At 39.0% G+C, this 16,987-nt stretch overlaps 1 protein-coding gene across 6 annotated transcripts in view; it reads left to right on the plus strand.

Moving 5' to 3' along the window:
* Positions 1–16,987, plus strand: part of Fbxl13 (F-box and leucine rich repeat protein 13) — a 153,687-nt gene that overhangs the window by 103,255 nt on the left and 33,445 nt on the right. For 5 of the 6 annotated variants that reach the window (XM_069996314.1, XM_069996317.1, XM_069996318.1 and 2 more), the window contains 5 exons: positions 6,338–6,436; positions 7,031–7,148; positions 7,242–7,404; positions 10,939–11,058; positions 11,756–11,882. In XM_069996314.1, coding sequence (XP_069852415.1) covers positions 6,338–6,436; positions 7,031–7,148; positions 7,242–7,404; positions 10,939–11,058; positions 11,756–11,882 — 627 coding nt within the window. The remainder of the gene's footprint in view (positions 1–6,337; positions 6,437–7,030; positions 7,149–7,241; positions 7,405–10,938; positions 11,059–11,755; positions 11,883–16,987) is intronic. The other variant, XM_069996316.1, reaches the window with a different exon arrangement.

Here is a 16,987-nt window from a genome sequence, read left to right on the forward strand (position 1 = left end):
ATAATTCCAAGTATTCTCTCATTGACATTACCTTAAGGTGGGCACTGTCTTACAGATTCACATATCTCTAACTGTGCGTAATAGAGAGTTATGACGACCACAGACATTCTGTGGTTGTCAGAAGGAAGGCTGTAGCCTTGCCACACTCGGATGCCAGGACATTTTCCCTGAAGCCCAAATGTTCAGAAATCAAGAACTGTATGTGGAGTGGATGGGAGTGGGGAGTTCGGACAGATAGCTAAATGGGAAAATAGCAGAGCTTGCCATAGGCTTTTAGTCCCTATACTTCCCCTCTTCTTCATTTCAAGGGCTATTTTTAGCTAGTCTTGCCCTTTGGCCTTTACCTAGACACTCCCATACCACTCCTGTCTCCTATTTTACAGGCTAACTTGCACTTATCCTTCAAGGCTTTGTTCAACCACCATCTTTTCTAGGAATTCCTGTAGACCCCTCTATTGTCTACCTTCAGCTGGGTTATGATATCTCCTGTGTATACCTCTGTCATTGCATCTTTTACAAGTCATTCTCTATATACAATTTTTTTTATTCCGGTTATGGAGCCTGAACTCTGGGCCTGGGTGCTGTCCCTCAGTTCTTCAGCTCAAGGCAAGCGCTCTACCACTTGAGCCATAGCACCACTCCTAGCTTTTTCTGCTTATGTGGTGTTGAGGAATCAAACCCAGGGCCTCATGCATGCAAGCACTCTACCCTGAGCCACCTTTCCAGCCCTCTACATACAATTTTTAACACAGTACCTGGCACATAGTAAATATTCATTGAAAATAAGTAAATGAACAACTTGGTCAGTGCAGGAGATTCCATGGCCACCTGGTCTTCTAGCAGCCACTGCTGGTAATCACTTGGTCCACATCAGTACCTCCAGAAGAAATACAAAATACTTGTAAACTAAGTCAATGATTTTCTTATTCAGCTGTTTTCCTTCTCAGTGTGAGCTCTTGGTGGCAAGATCTTACCTTGTTTCTCTTAGGACATTGTCCTTAACACACAATACAATTCATGCTGCACAAAAGGGACTTGAGGAGTATCTGATGAATCAATGAATGAATGGAACTGCATCCAGTTTCAGGGATGGCCAGCAGGTGTTGCAAGTGGAAGCTCAGGAATCCTGTAAAGTAGCTGAGATGTTGGAAGCTTTCTAGAACAAGGTTGGGTGATCTCTTCAAGTCAGCATATTTCTCCAAATTTACAGAGGAAGAAAAAGAGCTTAAGGTACTATGAAATACTAACATGAAAATTCTTTTTTTTTGTTTCTACTTTTTTAAATTTAATTTTATTTGTGAACATACTGTACAGAGGGGTTACAATTACATGGGCAGGATAATGCGTACATTTCTTACCAAGCATTGCATCCTCCTCTTTTGTTTACCCTTCACCTCCCTCCCAGCCTCCCCCCTCCCCCCCACCCAATCCTCCCCCTCCTGCTCCCCCCCACCGACATTGAACATGAAAATTCTTTTTGTCAATTATATTTCAGTCACAACACAAAATCAGCAAAAATGAAAAGAACATCCTAAAAACATTCAACCATTGTAATGCTCAAATGCAATGATAAGGATTTATCTGTACTTATTCTGATAGATCTCTCTGGGACCCATGGAACTATGCACATTGAAAACTGTTAAGTTCCAAGGTCATTTCAGTTCATTCCAGTCTACATAGATTCCAACCTCATCTTTCAGAGAGGCAAAGCTTAGGGAAAGGATTGTGGTAGAATTGAGAGAAAGCCGCATAAATACGTCCAGGGATGTACTCATCCCTACACTGGCCAAGTTGAATGGTCATTACATAAGCAAATCAAAACTGGGAAGGAATTTCCACTTTTACTTTTCATCACCCTTCTTTTCTTCCTTCTTACCCTTTCTCTCCTCCCTTCTTTTCTTTCAGCCATCAGGATGGTGAAATAAGCCCAAAGCTGAAGTCAGGAGATCTGTCATTCTGTCATTCTTACTCTGTCACTAGCCATTTTGTGACCATTGACATTTACTTGTTTTAGCTGTAGTAAATAGGCTGGGATAGATTACCACCAAGGTCTTTTTCAGTTTTAGGATTTTATGCTTCTGCATGTGACTAACCAAAGTAACCAGTGAAGCAACCAGGGGAAAAACAAAAAGATTGGGGGGAAAGAACAGTGAACTTTATTTTATTTTTTAACTTTATTTTAAAATGACTAAATTTGAGAATCTTCTTATACATCTGGTGCAAATGACAAGAATCTTTGAAAGTCTGATCCTTGGGAGCAGCTGGGAGTAGAGGTATAGATCTGAGAGTCTACCAATAAGGGTTAATTGACCAGTTAAGTTAGTAGTGAAAAGCAGATGATGAATCAAAATGAGCTATTAACATTTACATTGAGTCATAATGCTCTTATATTTTCTTGATTTTATTTTCCTGTTGTATTCTGTGGACTATTTAAGAGTGTATTAGTGTTTGCAGAATTCTGTGGTATAAATCCTCCTGCCAGGGGTCTATATGAGCCAGCCTGCTTCTGAGTCACTGTGCAGTGAGTGCAGAATTGGCGAGCATGCTTGCCTTCCTGGCAGCTGCAGGCTTCACTCTTCTTGTGTTCTACTTCACTCACACTGGAAAATAAAACTGTTTTTTCATGTTTGGCTGTCCAGTGTAAATATAGCAACCTAAAACAGCTGGCCATATTGGTAACACTATTGATCACTATCCCCTTTGGGAACTACTAATTAGAAATACATTCTACAATCAATTCAACAACTACTCCGTCTGTAGCAAACCTTTGCCAAGCCACACTCTGCATCAGACATGAGTAATAAGACAAAGAACACAAATGCACAATAAAGGCTGTGGACTTCCAAACTTCAGGATATAAGAAAAGAAAGCTCTCTCTCTCTCTCTCTCTCTCTCTCTCTCTCTCTCTCTCTCTCTCTCTCTCTCTCTCTCTCTCTCTCTCTCTCTCTCTCTCTCTCTCTCTCTCTCTCTCTCTCTCTCTCTTCTCTCTCTCTCTCTGTCTCTCTCTCTCTCTCCCTCTCCCACAGCCAACAGGTAGGATTTTAGACTACAGTGGTAGAAGTGTCTAGGAGGAATATACATACCTGGAAATCACAAGATCATCCAGAGAGAGGCTGGCAGGACCTGAAGAGGAAAACCACCAAGCCTCATAATATTTGAGAACTTGTCACAGCCTCTTAGCCCAGACTCTAGAAAGTGTTGTTATTGAAGATGTGGTATTCTTGAATGTAGTAAAACAGAATGTTCCATGATGTTTTAGGGAAACGCTTTGCTTTCTTCTCCAATAATTTATTCGCCTTGCTAAATCAGGTCCTTTGAGGTCACTAAGAGGTCGTGAAGCAACTATGGATCTGACTAAAGTCATTGCATTGTCCATTAGTCATTGGATACAGTGCTGTAGGATAAGAGAAATATTTGGAAATTGTACAGGAGCACAGGTTGGGCCATGTCTACTTAAGTAGATATTTGTAGCTATAATAAAGGATCTGGTTCTGCATGCATGTCTTTTCTGTATTGCTGAACCAACTGACTGAGAAACACAGTTGTTTCTGGTTGCCTTTGCCATAAGTGCTCTGGAATGATACAATGGTATCACAGCCAGGCCTAGAAGCCACCTTATTCTGTCATGACACCAACTCCACACTTAGGAGTGAGAAATGGAAACATAGTAAGATGTTATCATCTGCCCTTACACCTTTTTGTTGCCTTTAAATGCAAAGAAGGACTTGAGATGGACCTTGGTACTCAATACTGTGGTCTTTCTTTCATGTGACTCATAGGCAACTAATTTCCTTCGCAATCAACTTGGTCTTGTCATGCTGATGGTTTGAGACCCACCCACTAGCAGTTGGAGAGAATTTTCTTGAAATCACTGAAGCTCCTCTGCCCCAATTAGTAGCAGTAGCTGCTTAGTGGGACTGAACACCGAGGCCAAGGCCAATTTCCCCACCTTCCACCCAGCAAAGGGCAGGATGGCAAGGCTAGCGTAAAGGAAAGTCAAAGTCACCTCATAGTTAAGCAAAAAAACCCAGGTGTTGTAGAAATGAAACCTACACAGAAATGCACAGGTATCAGGTGTGATGAAACCTGGGATTTCAGCATAGTAAAATGCCTCACTTTTTTCTTGTAAAAGGAAAACATTACTTTGAGATTTCTGTTCCCATTATTTGAGCAAAGAGAAAGGACGACTAATAGTGGCTTGGCTTAAAACTTTCTGGCAGGAATAGCTGAGTCATAAAATATAAGCCGAACATCTTTTGGGATAGTCTAATACAAACTTGGTGGGGGAACTAAGTCCTTCATTTCCAGCTGAAAGTCTCTTCTCAGAAGTTACTTCCCCCTCTCCCCACCTTTTGTTTCACAGAGTAATCTGCTTGATTGATGGTACCAAGTTTTGGCTGCATTCTAAGTAATCAATCACCAAACTGTGCTGTTTTGTTGCTCTCATTTCCCCTTTTTGAGCAAATCTTTTTCAAGATTTGCTCAAGACAACAAATTTGTTTTCAAGACAACAGAAAGAAAATTTGATTGTTGTGTGGAAGTCATTACTAGACATACTAGAGCTAGAGGGAGGGACGAGGTCTGAGATAATTAGAACTCAATAATGTCAAAATAACAGTTCCTATCCCTGGAGTTGGTGTAATGACAGAATGAAGTGGCTTCTAGCCCTGGCTCTGATACCATTGTGTCATTCCAGAGCCCTCATTCAGCTCTTATGGCAGAGGCAAACCCCTGCTCTACCAGAAACAATGTTCAGAACTAGAGACACACTGTGGGGGATAGATAAGGGATCTTTCCTCAAATCATATGACTTCTTTGAATGCTACTACATTAACTTTGCAATGCAAGAAAGGCATTACAAAGTTTCTCAAGGTTCTCTACTTCTGCCTTTTGATTCTTTACTTTTCTATGGGAGCAAACTATGCCCAGAACAATAAGAAAAGGCTTATCCAATATTAATGGCTAGATGTTGTGCTAACCAAACCACTTTTATATACATGACTTCCTTTTGTCTTCTCAAGAATCTCATAAAAATAGGTGTTACTATACCTATTTAACAGATGAGGAAACTAAGAGTCAGTGAGGTTGAGTTCACTTTTGTCAAAAATGAGGAAGAAGCAGAGTTAGACTCAAGCCCAGATCTGCTGAGTCTAGCTGCAACATTTTTCTTTCCTCCCAAGTTGTTCATGTTTTTACATGTACATTCTCCCCTGACCTTCTTTTTCTGGGAATACTTAGGGAAAATTACTTAACAATCCATGTATTATGATATAAATGGCTTCATTTTTGCTTTATAGATTTCCATTCCTCCTAACCTCCTTCTCTTGTTTTCATGGACATGATTTTGCTATTGGAGCCAAGGCTGGACTTCCATAGCTTTGCTTCCATTGGTGCTTTGATCACATCTCAGAAAAACTAGACAGAAAACCTTCACAGTCCCATCTAGACTGTTTTGCCTTGCAAGTGGGGTCGCTTGCAGTTTTGCCTGGGATTAACTTTTGTACTCTTCTGTTTTTTTTTCAGACTCTTACTCTAGTACTTAATATTGTTCAGTCCCTGATAGCTATCTGACACAGTAGGCAAAAGTAAAAGTTTTACATGATCATCTCTCAGAGGGGAAGATATAACAGGCATGCATCACAGGAAAGAATTTTGAGCCCAAACTCCATATATCCATCAACAGACAAATGAATAAATAAAATGTAGTATATCTCATGAAAGGATGTTACTAAGAGGAATAAAGCTGCAAAAAGAAAGACCAAAAATATGCAGAATGAAAACAGACAAGTAGAAAAGGCTAGGTAGAAAAGATTCTGCAGAAAAGGCTAGGTAGAAAAGATTCTGCATAGATAATCCCCAGGGGCAGAAAACGGGGTTATTGATGCCAGAGGCTAAGAGGAGGTTATATGGGGCACCTGCTTACTAGATACAGACTTTCCTTTTAGGTTAATAAGAATGTTTGGAACTAAATACAGGTGGTGTTTACCCATTATAATTATAGTTTCATTATAGTTAAATGGCTTATTTAAGTGGTTGATTTTGTATTAAGTGGTTCTCACCTCATTGAAACATTAATTGTAAAGGATGTTATTGACCAAGATGATTTGCACTTATAAACTGATGTGTGAAATACTAGCCCCTTTGTACAACTACTTAAAGATAATTAAAAAATGTTAAAGAAAATATCAAGACTGAATTCCTCCCCATTATGGTTTCTGTTTTAGTATACAGCAACAAAAATCACAGCATACCTTTGATTATTACTACCTTGGGATTTTAGTAGAAGTCATGCTACTGGATTCTCTCATGATTTTTTTACCTACTCTGTATGATTCAGATTTCAGTACAAGGCTTCAGGAACATTGCAGATAGCTGCAGTGGAATTATGCACCTGACCATCAATGACATGCCAACCCTGACAGACAGCTGTGTAAAAGTAGGTAGTAAGAAAGTAGGTTTATCTCCAGTTCCTTTACGTGCTCTGGTATTCTAATGGCTTGAGTTATCAAAAATATAAATTGCCTTTTCATTTTAATTTATTAATAATAAGAAAATCACTTCAAATGTACACCCATCTACATGCACGTACCACCAAAAATCACTGAATATTGAGTTTTAAAAGACTTTTTCTCACAGTTAAGACATTATTGCTCCAATAATGTTATAGCCTAACTACAACTGTAAATTGAATTCTCCCATCCAAGTTATAGCCAGGCCCAAACCTGCTTAGCTTTTAAATTTCACTCTCTTATACTTCATTCTCTGTCAGGCTGCCAAATGTCTGGACTTTTTTCTACATTCCATTTTCTCATGTTTTCCCATACTCTTGTAATATGTTTTAATTCTCATTCCTCTGCCTTACTCAAATGTGAACATATTAAAATATATTGAAAAATCTCACTTCCTTTGAAATTAAGAAAATTTACTAGTGTGTCAGTTTCTGAAAATATTGAAACTCATGACCTCATTCCTGTGCTATGTTTATTCTATACACTGTGCTTAATTTCCTCCTCCTTGTTTTCTTCTAAAGGTTTTGGTTGAGAAGTGCTTGAATATCACATCAGTGGTTTTCATTGGGTCACCACATATTTCTGATGGTACCTTCAAAGCTCTTTCGGCTTGCAGTCTCAGAAAGATCCGGTTTGAAGGTTTGTGATGCTAGACAATGTGGCCCAGTCTTAAGTCTCTACTTTTACTTTGGGGAAATTATAAAGAGAGTGATTGTCTTTTTTTTAAAAAAGGAAACAAAAGGATTACTGATGCATGCTTCAAATACATAGACAAGAATTATCCCAATATCACTCACATTTACATGGTGGACTGCAAGGGAATAACAGACGGTGGCCTCAAATTACTGTCACCTCTGAAGCAGCTGACTGTGTTAAACCTGGCAAATTGTGCAAGGTAAGAAGTCACTCAGTTATATGTTCAACAAATATCAATTGTCTAGGACATACCAGGCCTTCTCATCAGGATTAGTGTAGCAAACATGCAAATCAGGGCCTGTGATTAATAGAGGTAAGTCGAGTCTAGTGATGACATGGAGGTGCAGCTAACACAGACTGAGTATATAGGTACTCAAGGAACTTGTTAGGTATAGCTCAAGGTATGAGAAGTCACCCTTGTAAGACTAAGTAAACTTTCTGGCTACCTTTTGTAGCAAGCATTCCCATGGCTAGTTTGGTTAACAGATTCATTCCCCACAAGGAATGACTTTCTGACTTGCTTATGAGGAACCAGTCTAACTATAGGCTACAGTTTTGATATTGGTGTTGTCAAGTGTGCAAGGATCAAGTTCTTGGTAAAATCTTTCCAGTGGATATCTCAGCCCCTTACTTATGGAGGCACCTTATAATCTTATAGGGCCAGGTAACAATAGAGCAGCGCTTGTTCTACAGTGACATTGGCTAGCATTTGGAAGCATCTAAGACAAACTAGTGTAATAAGCTAAGCTATGTCCTCACTCATATTCCCTATTATAAAAAGTATGAGGAAGCTTGGGTTGACAGAAGGTTGGGGAAGACATAAGGCTTTGGAATAGGAAAAAAACTTGGATTAGGAAATAAGGCCTCCAACCAATAGCCATGGAGAAACCAACCTCTTGCTAAGAACAATAGGTCTGAGTCAAGCCCCTTGGTGACTGAATCTACAGCTGGCATCTTTCCTATAAACTTAGGCAAAGCCCTGAACTATAACCACACAAGTAGTTCACATCCAATTCTTGGACTCAGGACCTGGGAGGCACAGGAATAAATACAGAAAGTTTGGGTCGGTGTTTAACGCAGATGAGTAATAGATACACACACACACACACACACACACACACACACACACACACACACACACACACACATTCATACATACATGCGTGCATGCATACCATATGAATGTGTATCTCTATTAGACAGCTAATCCTGTCTGCATAAATATGTGAAGAAAATTGGATTTTATCCTCTCATTTCATTAAGTGTTCTGCAAAATGATTAACATTAAGTGGAAGTTTTCTGCTTCCAAAAGACTTGACAAAATACTTCAAAGGATTCTGCCATAAATAATATCCTTGAGGAATACATACTTTTTAATATATTGCTGATCCCACAGAGTAAGAGAAATACATAACAGCCACAAGTCCCCTGACTCCACACTACCCCTCTCAGTGAATAGGCTCCCTGAGATGAATCATGCGTAGCAAGCAATGAACGGCTGACCTGCTCTGAGCATAAATGTTCATGTCAACTTGGCCATAAGGGCATCAGCTTTGAGCAATATTCAAAGCAGAGATGCAGAACCTGAGACTTCTACAGGTCTGGACTTCCTCAGGTTGAAGAAAGTCTCAGGTGGGTAGCATCCAGGCTCCTAGAATAAGTTAGTTCATTGCTCCTCTGAGTAGCCATCAAGACCAAGTAAATTTATACATGATCAGAACCAAAGATTGCCAGCTGCACCAAGATATGAGTCACCATGAGAGTCATCAGAACCAGCAAAATAAATCCGTATGAGAATTATTAGAGTGGTAAGTCACTATGTGTGAAATATTTGCAGAAACAAATGATGGAATTATGAGTATGAGAAAGCAAAGTGATAAAAATAGATTTGAGAAAGCCTTTCAAAAATAAAGATATAATATTCATATCAAAATAAACAGATTGCTAGCACCCATATTAGAATTCACAGAGGGGAGTAGTCATTGTGATAGGAGAGAGCTGAATAAATGACAGCAGAGGAAAAAGAAAATGAAAATATACAACAGTGAAAAGACAATAACTTGTTCTCACAGTATTTTTTATGCAATATAAAAGTGGCATTTGAAAAAGTGGCATTTTATTTTAAATATCATTTTTTACAGATTACTTATAGTTTGGATTTTGTTTACAAAGCCATTTAGAGAATATTTATTTTAATGAATAATATTTTTCATTTATTTCTAACTTACAATTATTATAAAACTTACATATTTGTTGTTATTACAAAGGTGATATATTTAATCTTTGATTCATCTTTGCATTTTATTTTTACTTAGTTTTTGTAATTTTTACTTTTTTCTTTTTAATTTATAAATTGTTTTTTATTTGATGGATTTTTATTGATGATTTGTTTTTATTTCTCTAGTATTTTCTCAGGAATCTTTTCTTTAATATCTTATTTATTTTAAATTGTTCATCCTTATCTTCAGCATTTGAAAAGAACTTTTAAAATATTCCCTCTATTTTCTAATTTTCTAAATGGTCATTTTTGGCTTAGAGACCTTAGATTATTATTATTTAAATTTTAGTTTGTCACTTGTTCTTACCATAGATGAACACTATGTTTTTATTTTAGCCAGTTCACTCCATATTAACTACTATTCTTCAAAATCTAATATTTTAAAATTCTTTTCCAGAGGCATGTTTTCTTAGCCTGAAAAATCCCATGCTGTGTTTTGTTTTCTTGTTAGTGAAAGCATCTCCCGGTGGATTACTCCAACCCCAGTGTTTGCCATTAGGAAAGTTTGATTGGTTGTGTTTGCTCTTCCTTCTTCTTATGTACTCTTTCCCCACTTCCACCTAGCTTGATGTGCTTACCCAGATGTTGCACATCTGCCTTTCATATTACAGGTGGAGAGTGGAGTGATGGGCACAGCCATATTTATTAAAATAGACTGATCAGCTGAAACAGGGCATCACCTTTTGGCTCTATTACTCTGTTCATGGTCAGTTTGACCGAATGGAGGATATAGAACCTGTCAGCAATCAACCTGTGCTGTTCTGTGTTCTTCCTGTGTACATCTACCTGTAGGCTTGTTTTGTGTGAAGATACTTTAGGTTTGATTATATTGATGTATTTACCTGCCTTGCTTTATTTGCTAAAATGCTTTTTAGAAGGAATTGGTAGTCTCCAAATGGAATTAGAAAGGGAGCTGGTAGGCCAAACAAATCTTCAGACATTATAAAGCAGGACAGATACCAGGTGCTGACACCAGGCAGGAGTTTGTAATTAGGACAGTATGGGTAAGTTAGGTCAGGGTCTTCTACCATCAGGTTTTCTCTGATTCAGAAGGAAAGGATCTGTATTTCACCTGTTGGTGAAATCACCTGAATTGATCTTGTGCAAATCCCTCCAAGTCAAGCAGTAATTTGTAAATCTTAGTCTCCCTCTCATGAGTTTTTTTCCTAGATATTATATTAGAGATTGCTTAATCTGTTCTCATTTTAACCTGGGAGAAAGAGACTCTCTTGTGTTGTTAAAAATTATGCTACTCAATTAAATAATCAAGTGAAGAATATTTTAAATACCTCTCCCATTATTATCACCTGTGCTAAATCAAATTTGGTTTTAAAATGTTGACAATCTTAGTATAATAACGTGACTTACTGTTTCAAAAATGGATATTAAAAACTGTTAGGATAATACCATTATATGTAAAATAATATATGAAGCTTTTCTCACTGTCTCTTACAGGATTGGTGATATGGGACTAAAGCAGTTTCTTGAGGGCCCTTCCAGCACAAAAATAAGAGAGCTCAACTTAAGTAACTGTGTGCTGCTGGGTGATTCCTCTATTGTGCAACTGGCAGAGCGGTATGGGAAACCAATATTCTACATCAGAGAACTCTATGTGCTACATTAGCAATTGCATAATGGCCAATAGGAAGGATCAGAGACAGACCTAAAGACCATGACTCTAAGCCCTTTGGAGAACATCAATTCAATCCTCAGTGAAATCAGATCAAAGACATTGAAGTCACACATTAAAGTAGTATCTTGATGACATCTGAGCTGTTTCTCATCACCGTTACCTAGGAAGCATTTGAAACAGAGCCACTCACGAAGTGATGACTATTTGAACAGTGACTTGCTGTACTTTACAAAGACATTGCCTCTATGGGAACCTTTACTCCGTATTTCACAAGGGGTTTTGTAGCTGGGTTGTTTATTCTTGCCAGAGGCCTTGTGTTCACTAAAGGTCAAATCCAATTCCTGCAGCAAACTTTGGAGTTCTGTGACTTGTCATTGTGGCATTTCCATAATGTTGTCCATACCTGTAATTTTTTTTTTGCTTTTAAAAATGAAATATGAAACTAAGTTAAAGAAACTCTTGCATATTAATCTACCTGCATTTCATTCAACTTTATAATGCCAAGTTACTTTCCACTTTTAGGCTTACATTTATGTTGAGAAAAAGAAAACCCTATCTTCAATAATATTTACACAAAGAAATAGATATCAATGATTGTATTGAAAGCTGAACTTAATTCTTTATGTCTTTTCCTTTTAGCTGCACTAATTTGAACTACTTGAGTTTAAGAAATTGTGGCCATTTGACTGATCAAGGACTTGAGTATATTGTAAACATCTTTTCTTTGGTATCGGTAGATATCTCTGGAACAGTCATCTGTAATGAGGTAAAAAAATATTCAGAACAGTTTATTATTTTCTGTAAAGTAATCATTTTCTGATTTATAAACAATGGAGAGAAGAACAACTAGCTTTATTTATTTAATAAATTATAAGCAGCAGATTTAGGAACATTGCTTCTAGAATAGAGATAGATGAGGTTATTGTAAATCGTTATGTTTCTCAGTTTAAAAAAAATCTCAAAATCCAATAATTTGAGGAAAGTACTGACAAAGTCATGCAAAATAACCTGAAATTTGTTTTATCAAAGAAGTTTGGTAGACATGAAGATCATATACTTTAGATGGCTTAAGTGTATATTTCTTGTGGATTACACAGTCTATAAACTATCTAAAAACCTTAAGATATAAGTCTTTACTTCAAGACTGAAGTCTAGAAATAGCCCCATTAAGCCCTTTACTTATTCATTAATTCATTCATTTTTTAATATATATCTATTTATTGTGTTGGTCATGAGGCTTGACCTTGGGGCCTGGGTGCTATCTCTGAGCTCTTTTGCTCAAGGCTAGCGTTCCACCACTTTGGTTTTCTAGTTGTTAATTGGAGATAAAGTGTTTCAAAGACATTCTTGTCTGTGCTTGCTTTGAACAGCGAGCTTTAGATCTTAGCCTCCTGAATTGCTAGAGTTACAGGCATGAGCCACCAGCACCCAGATCTTATTCTTCTTATTCTTCTTCCTCCTCCTCCTCTTCCTCCTCTTCTTCCTCCTCTTCCTCTTCTTCCTCTTCTTCTCCTCCTCTTCCTCCCCTCCTCCTCCTCTTCCTCGTTGTTGTTGTTGTCATCATCATCATCATCATCTTCTTCTTCTTCTTGAAATTAACTATTACTACTCTTAAAGTGAAGCCTCTACCATCCTACCTTGGTATCACTGTCTCATTTGCTAATCTAATAGAAGCTAAGACCTAAGTGGTCAGCCATGTTTCTGAATCACTTTGGTAGGCTTTAGTTAAATGAGAAATGTATAGACTCCTCCTGAAGACAGTTCAGTAGGAGAGACATAGGAAGACAAGAGGAAAGACTCCTTTGCCTTTGTCTTACTAAATCTTTATTCATCTCTGAATGATACCAGGTATCACTTGTTTGGGAGACCTTCTCTAAGAACTCTACCTTGCAAGTAAGTATTGGAACTTCTCTGTGTGAATCTCTATGAGCAACTTTAAACATGATCTATTCTGTTTCTTTACATGATGTGTCCATCCTTCCCCAACAGTCAGAGGGCTCTTCAAGATGACAGGTGTGTCTGTTCATTGGTTTAGATTCTTTCCTTTCTTTACCCATGAGTACACTTGGATTCAGCTCCCATTCCTCTACTAGAGGGTCTCTTCTCTGATGGTCTCTTCTTTGAACTGCTATTCAAGCATAATATGAAGCAGTTACATGGAACAGCTCATCATGTGGGGGTTCACATCTGTTCCCCTCATGCTGTTTTCAGTCTAATGCTGGAATTCAGAGGACCCGTGGTCTTTAGTTTCTGGCCTACAAGATCCCTGATGTGTCTTCATCCCAACTTCAAGATCTTTTCAAGTGTTCAGGCTTCCTTAGCATGTTGGCCTAGCTTAGGACTTCTCAGGTCATGCTAGAATGTGGTGAGGCCATCTTAGTCCATTGTCCCAGACCACCCTTGCAAACATTCTGTTCCCACATCTGTTTTGGCCCACTGACTCAGGCCTCGGCCTCTCCTTACTCTGCTGCACTGTGGCTAACTCATGTCAGCCAGATTTCAAGCTGAGGTTGGTATCTGTGACACATTTGTGAGTGAGCAGAGTCCCCAGAAAGAAGGGGCCAGAGAGTTCTTCCCTCTTTCTTTACATCATCACCATTCCCCAAATTTCCTTTGTAGCCTATTCTTTGAACAGATTCATTGTAGTTTTAGCTTTCCTTGGTGATCTTGGCTCTGGTTTTAATAATACCACCTCTTCCCCTTATCCTTCTAGTTTAGTGTCTTCTTACTGCTGTTAATCTCTAGATTGTGTCATTTGGATTTTCAGTTTATCTTTCTCCTATGTAGACGATTCTGTTAAAATTAAATTTCCTCAGTGCTGAGTACTGAGTTGTTTCTGTTTCCCTCATTAAATTTTAACAATAAAATGATGATCACAGAAAAACTCTGCTTTTTTTCCCCCCCGCAATCCTACCAGGAAAAAGTGGAATGAATTCCCATTTATTTCTAGGTCCTCAAACCTGTCTGGAGGTTCCAAATTCCTTTCCAGCTGAACAGATCTGAGCAGGACCCTCTGGGGGGAATTCCTCAGCATCTCATTCTTTAGTTTTCCTCTGGCTCTCCCTTCCCCTCAGCTCCTTTCTTTCCCCTTCTCGCTCCTTTCTTGATTCTGTCTCCTCCCTTCCCCCCCTCTTTTTTTAACCTGTCTCCTCCACCCTCTCTTCTTATCTTTGCTCCTCTCCTTTTCTCTTGACATAGATTCTAGCTTTATAGTTGTTAAAAATGTTATGCCCTAAGTCTGTCACAACTTAGACTTTTAAAGCTTAAAGGCATGTGATTTTTTCTCCTGTTTTCCTGTAAGAACTCTCCCTGCATCATGTGAGTACTCTGTTGCCACTGGAAGGTCACAGCATAACAAGAAGGAGAGGATCAAAGCACATAATAAACTTCAGAATTAAATTGCACCACTATACTATCTCAAGCCTGAAGTGTCTGGTGAATGTCTGCTGAACGGATGGAGTGGGGACTAAATGTTACAGCTTTGTTTTTATAGTATTTGGTGAAAAACAATTCTCTTATTTCCAAAAACCATTTACTAAAATTTTACCTAGTGAGGGAAAATTAAGAATAGAATTTCAAGTTCCACTCTCTATTTTTATTTTCTTCTGAAGAGCACATATTTAAGAGAGCTGTGAATAGATCCTCATGGTTTAAAAACTAGTTGTTTTCTGCTAAATGATTGAAAGTAAATCTTGAGAAGGGGATTGTTTTCTTCCTGTGAGTCAGTTCAGTCTTCTCTAAAAGGCAAGTGATTGACAATAACAGTGCCATAGCCGCTGTGGGACTTAACCTCAAACATTCAAATGAAAATGAGTCAGCCCACATGTCAGCTGGGGCAACTGAACACCCTTGGTGGACTATAGGTCTGATGAAGTGTGAGTCTGACTACAGACTGAACATTTAGAACCCTAGCTCGGAGGGACATCGCACATACACTCCAGAGATCAAATTGATCCAGTCATACTTTTAGGGGGGGGGCATTTTCTTGTTTTCTGATTGTAGTCTCAGTTCATCTGAGTGGGTTTTTTGGGTATTTTTTTGTTTTTTTCTTTTTTGGGGTCCGGTCGTGGGGCCTGAACTCTGGGCCTGGACACTGTCCCTCAGCTTTTCAGCTCAAGGCTAGCGCTCTACCACTTGAGCCACAGCGCCACTTCCGGCATTTTTCTTTTTGCTTATGTGGTATTGAGGAATCGAACCTAGGGCCTCATGCATGCAAGGCAAACACTCTACCACTGAGCCATATTCCCAGCCCCTGAGTGAGTTTTTGGTTAGAATTACACTACTCACTTAGTTTACAGTTACCTATTCTAACTGTGTGCCTAAATGAACAGGAAAAAATACGGCACCTCCTTCTGGCATTGGCATTATGGTGGACAAATGTTTGCACAGCACTGTCTGCATGGGGAAGCAAAGAGGGTCAAGTAAAGTCTTATTTTCCAAGAGAAGGAGAGGGGAGTGTGAGCCTGAGAAGAAATGACCTGCACAGAGGCATGGAGTCTAAACATGCAGTGGCTTCAAGAAATCCACTTAGTTGGGGTAGCTTAATCTTCAAGAAAGTGTGAGAAATAATATTGAAAGGCTGACAAAGGCTAGGTGTCCTTAAGATCTTGGGTGGGGGCAGAGGGGACATTGGGGTTTGAACTTGGGGCCATATGCTTGTTAGGCACACACTACCAATTGAGACAAACTGCCAGAGCTTTTGCTTTATTTTTAAATATAGTCTCATGCTTTTTGCCCAGGCTGGGTTCAGGCTGTAAGCCTTCCTCCATATAGCTAGGATTTTGGTTGCATTCTACCATACCCAGCTTCTTTATTGACATGGGTTCTTGCTAACTTATTGCCTGGGCTAGCCTAGAGCTATGGTCTTCCAAATCTATACCTCCTAAGTAGCATGAGCTGGCTACTGCAGTGTCTAGCCTGAGTTAAGTCTCCAATACCAGCAAAATAAACAAAAGATAATTTATCAAAAATCCTGTAATTAAATCAAGTATTAGGGCTTGGGAAGGTGGCTCAGTGGTAGAGCGCTTACCTTGCATGCATGAGGCCCTGGGTTCATTTCCTCAGTACCACATAAACAAACAAACAAAAAAAAAGCCGGAAGTGGCGCTGTGGCTTAAGTGGTAGAGCGCTAACCTTGAGCTGAAGAGCTGAGGGACAGCGCCCAGGCCTAGAGTTCAGGCCCCACGACTGGACCACACCTCCCCAAAAAATTAGGTATTATTCCTTCCTTTTCTATTTGATATGACTATTTGATATGATATTGTATCTGAATGTATAGAGGAAACTGTATTCTATTAGTAAAGAGAATTATAATTTACTAAAGACCACACTACCCACAATCAGCACAGCTCAATCCCCTTTTTTCAGTTGCCTTGGTCACTACCATATTTGTTATTTAAAGGAAAAATGAGTCAGTAATGTTCCAGACGGTGTGCTTAGACAGTGGTTTAGGAAGACTCTCATTTGCCCACATTTCAACCATTTTCATGATTGTACTAGATTGTGAGTAGCTATTATGTAGGCCAGTGGAGTGGCATCCCCCACTTAGAACATGAAGTCCACAGAGACCAAGACTTTGTTCTGCTTACTGCTGTTTCCCAGAACCCTGGCAAGTGGTGAACACAACACTCCTTGAGTGAAGGAACAAGTGCTGGACTAGACAATGACCAACCACATGAATCAGATCTGTTCTCTGCATTCTGCTTTGGAAGGACATGTGTGGGCGATTTAAATATGGTGTGACAGGTGTGATGATGGAGAGATTTGACTCAGCCTTTCCCACATAGAAGAATCCAAACACAGTCTTGTTCCAGGAGCCTAGGCAGCTGAGACCTGCTAGAATTTGTTATGAAAAGCAGGTATCACTGGGGA

This window comes from Dipodomys merriami, unplaced genomic scaffold (assembly GCF_024711535.1).
Source record: "Dipodomys merriami isolate MVZ:Mamm:240054 unplaced genomic scaffold, mDipMer1.0.p SCAF_5, whole genome shotgun sequence".
Lineage (NCBI taxonomy): Eukaryota > Metazoa > Chordata > Mammalia > Rodentia > Heteromyidae > Dipodomys > Dipodomys merriami.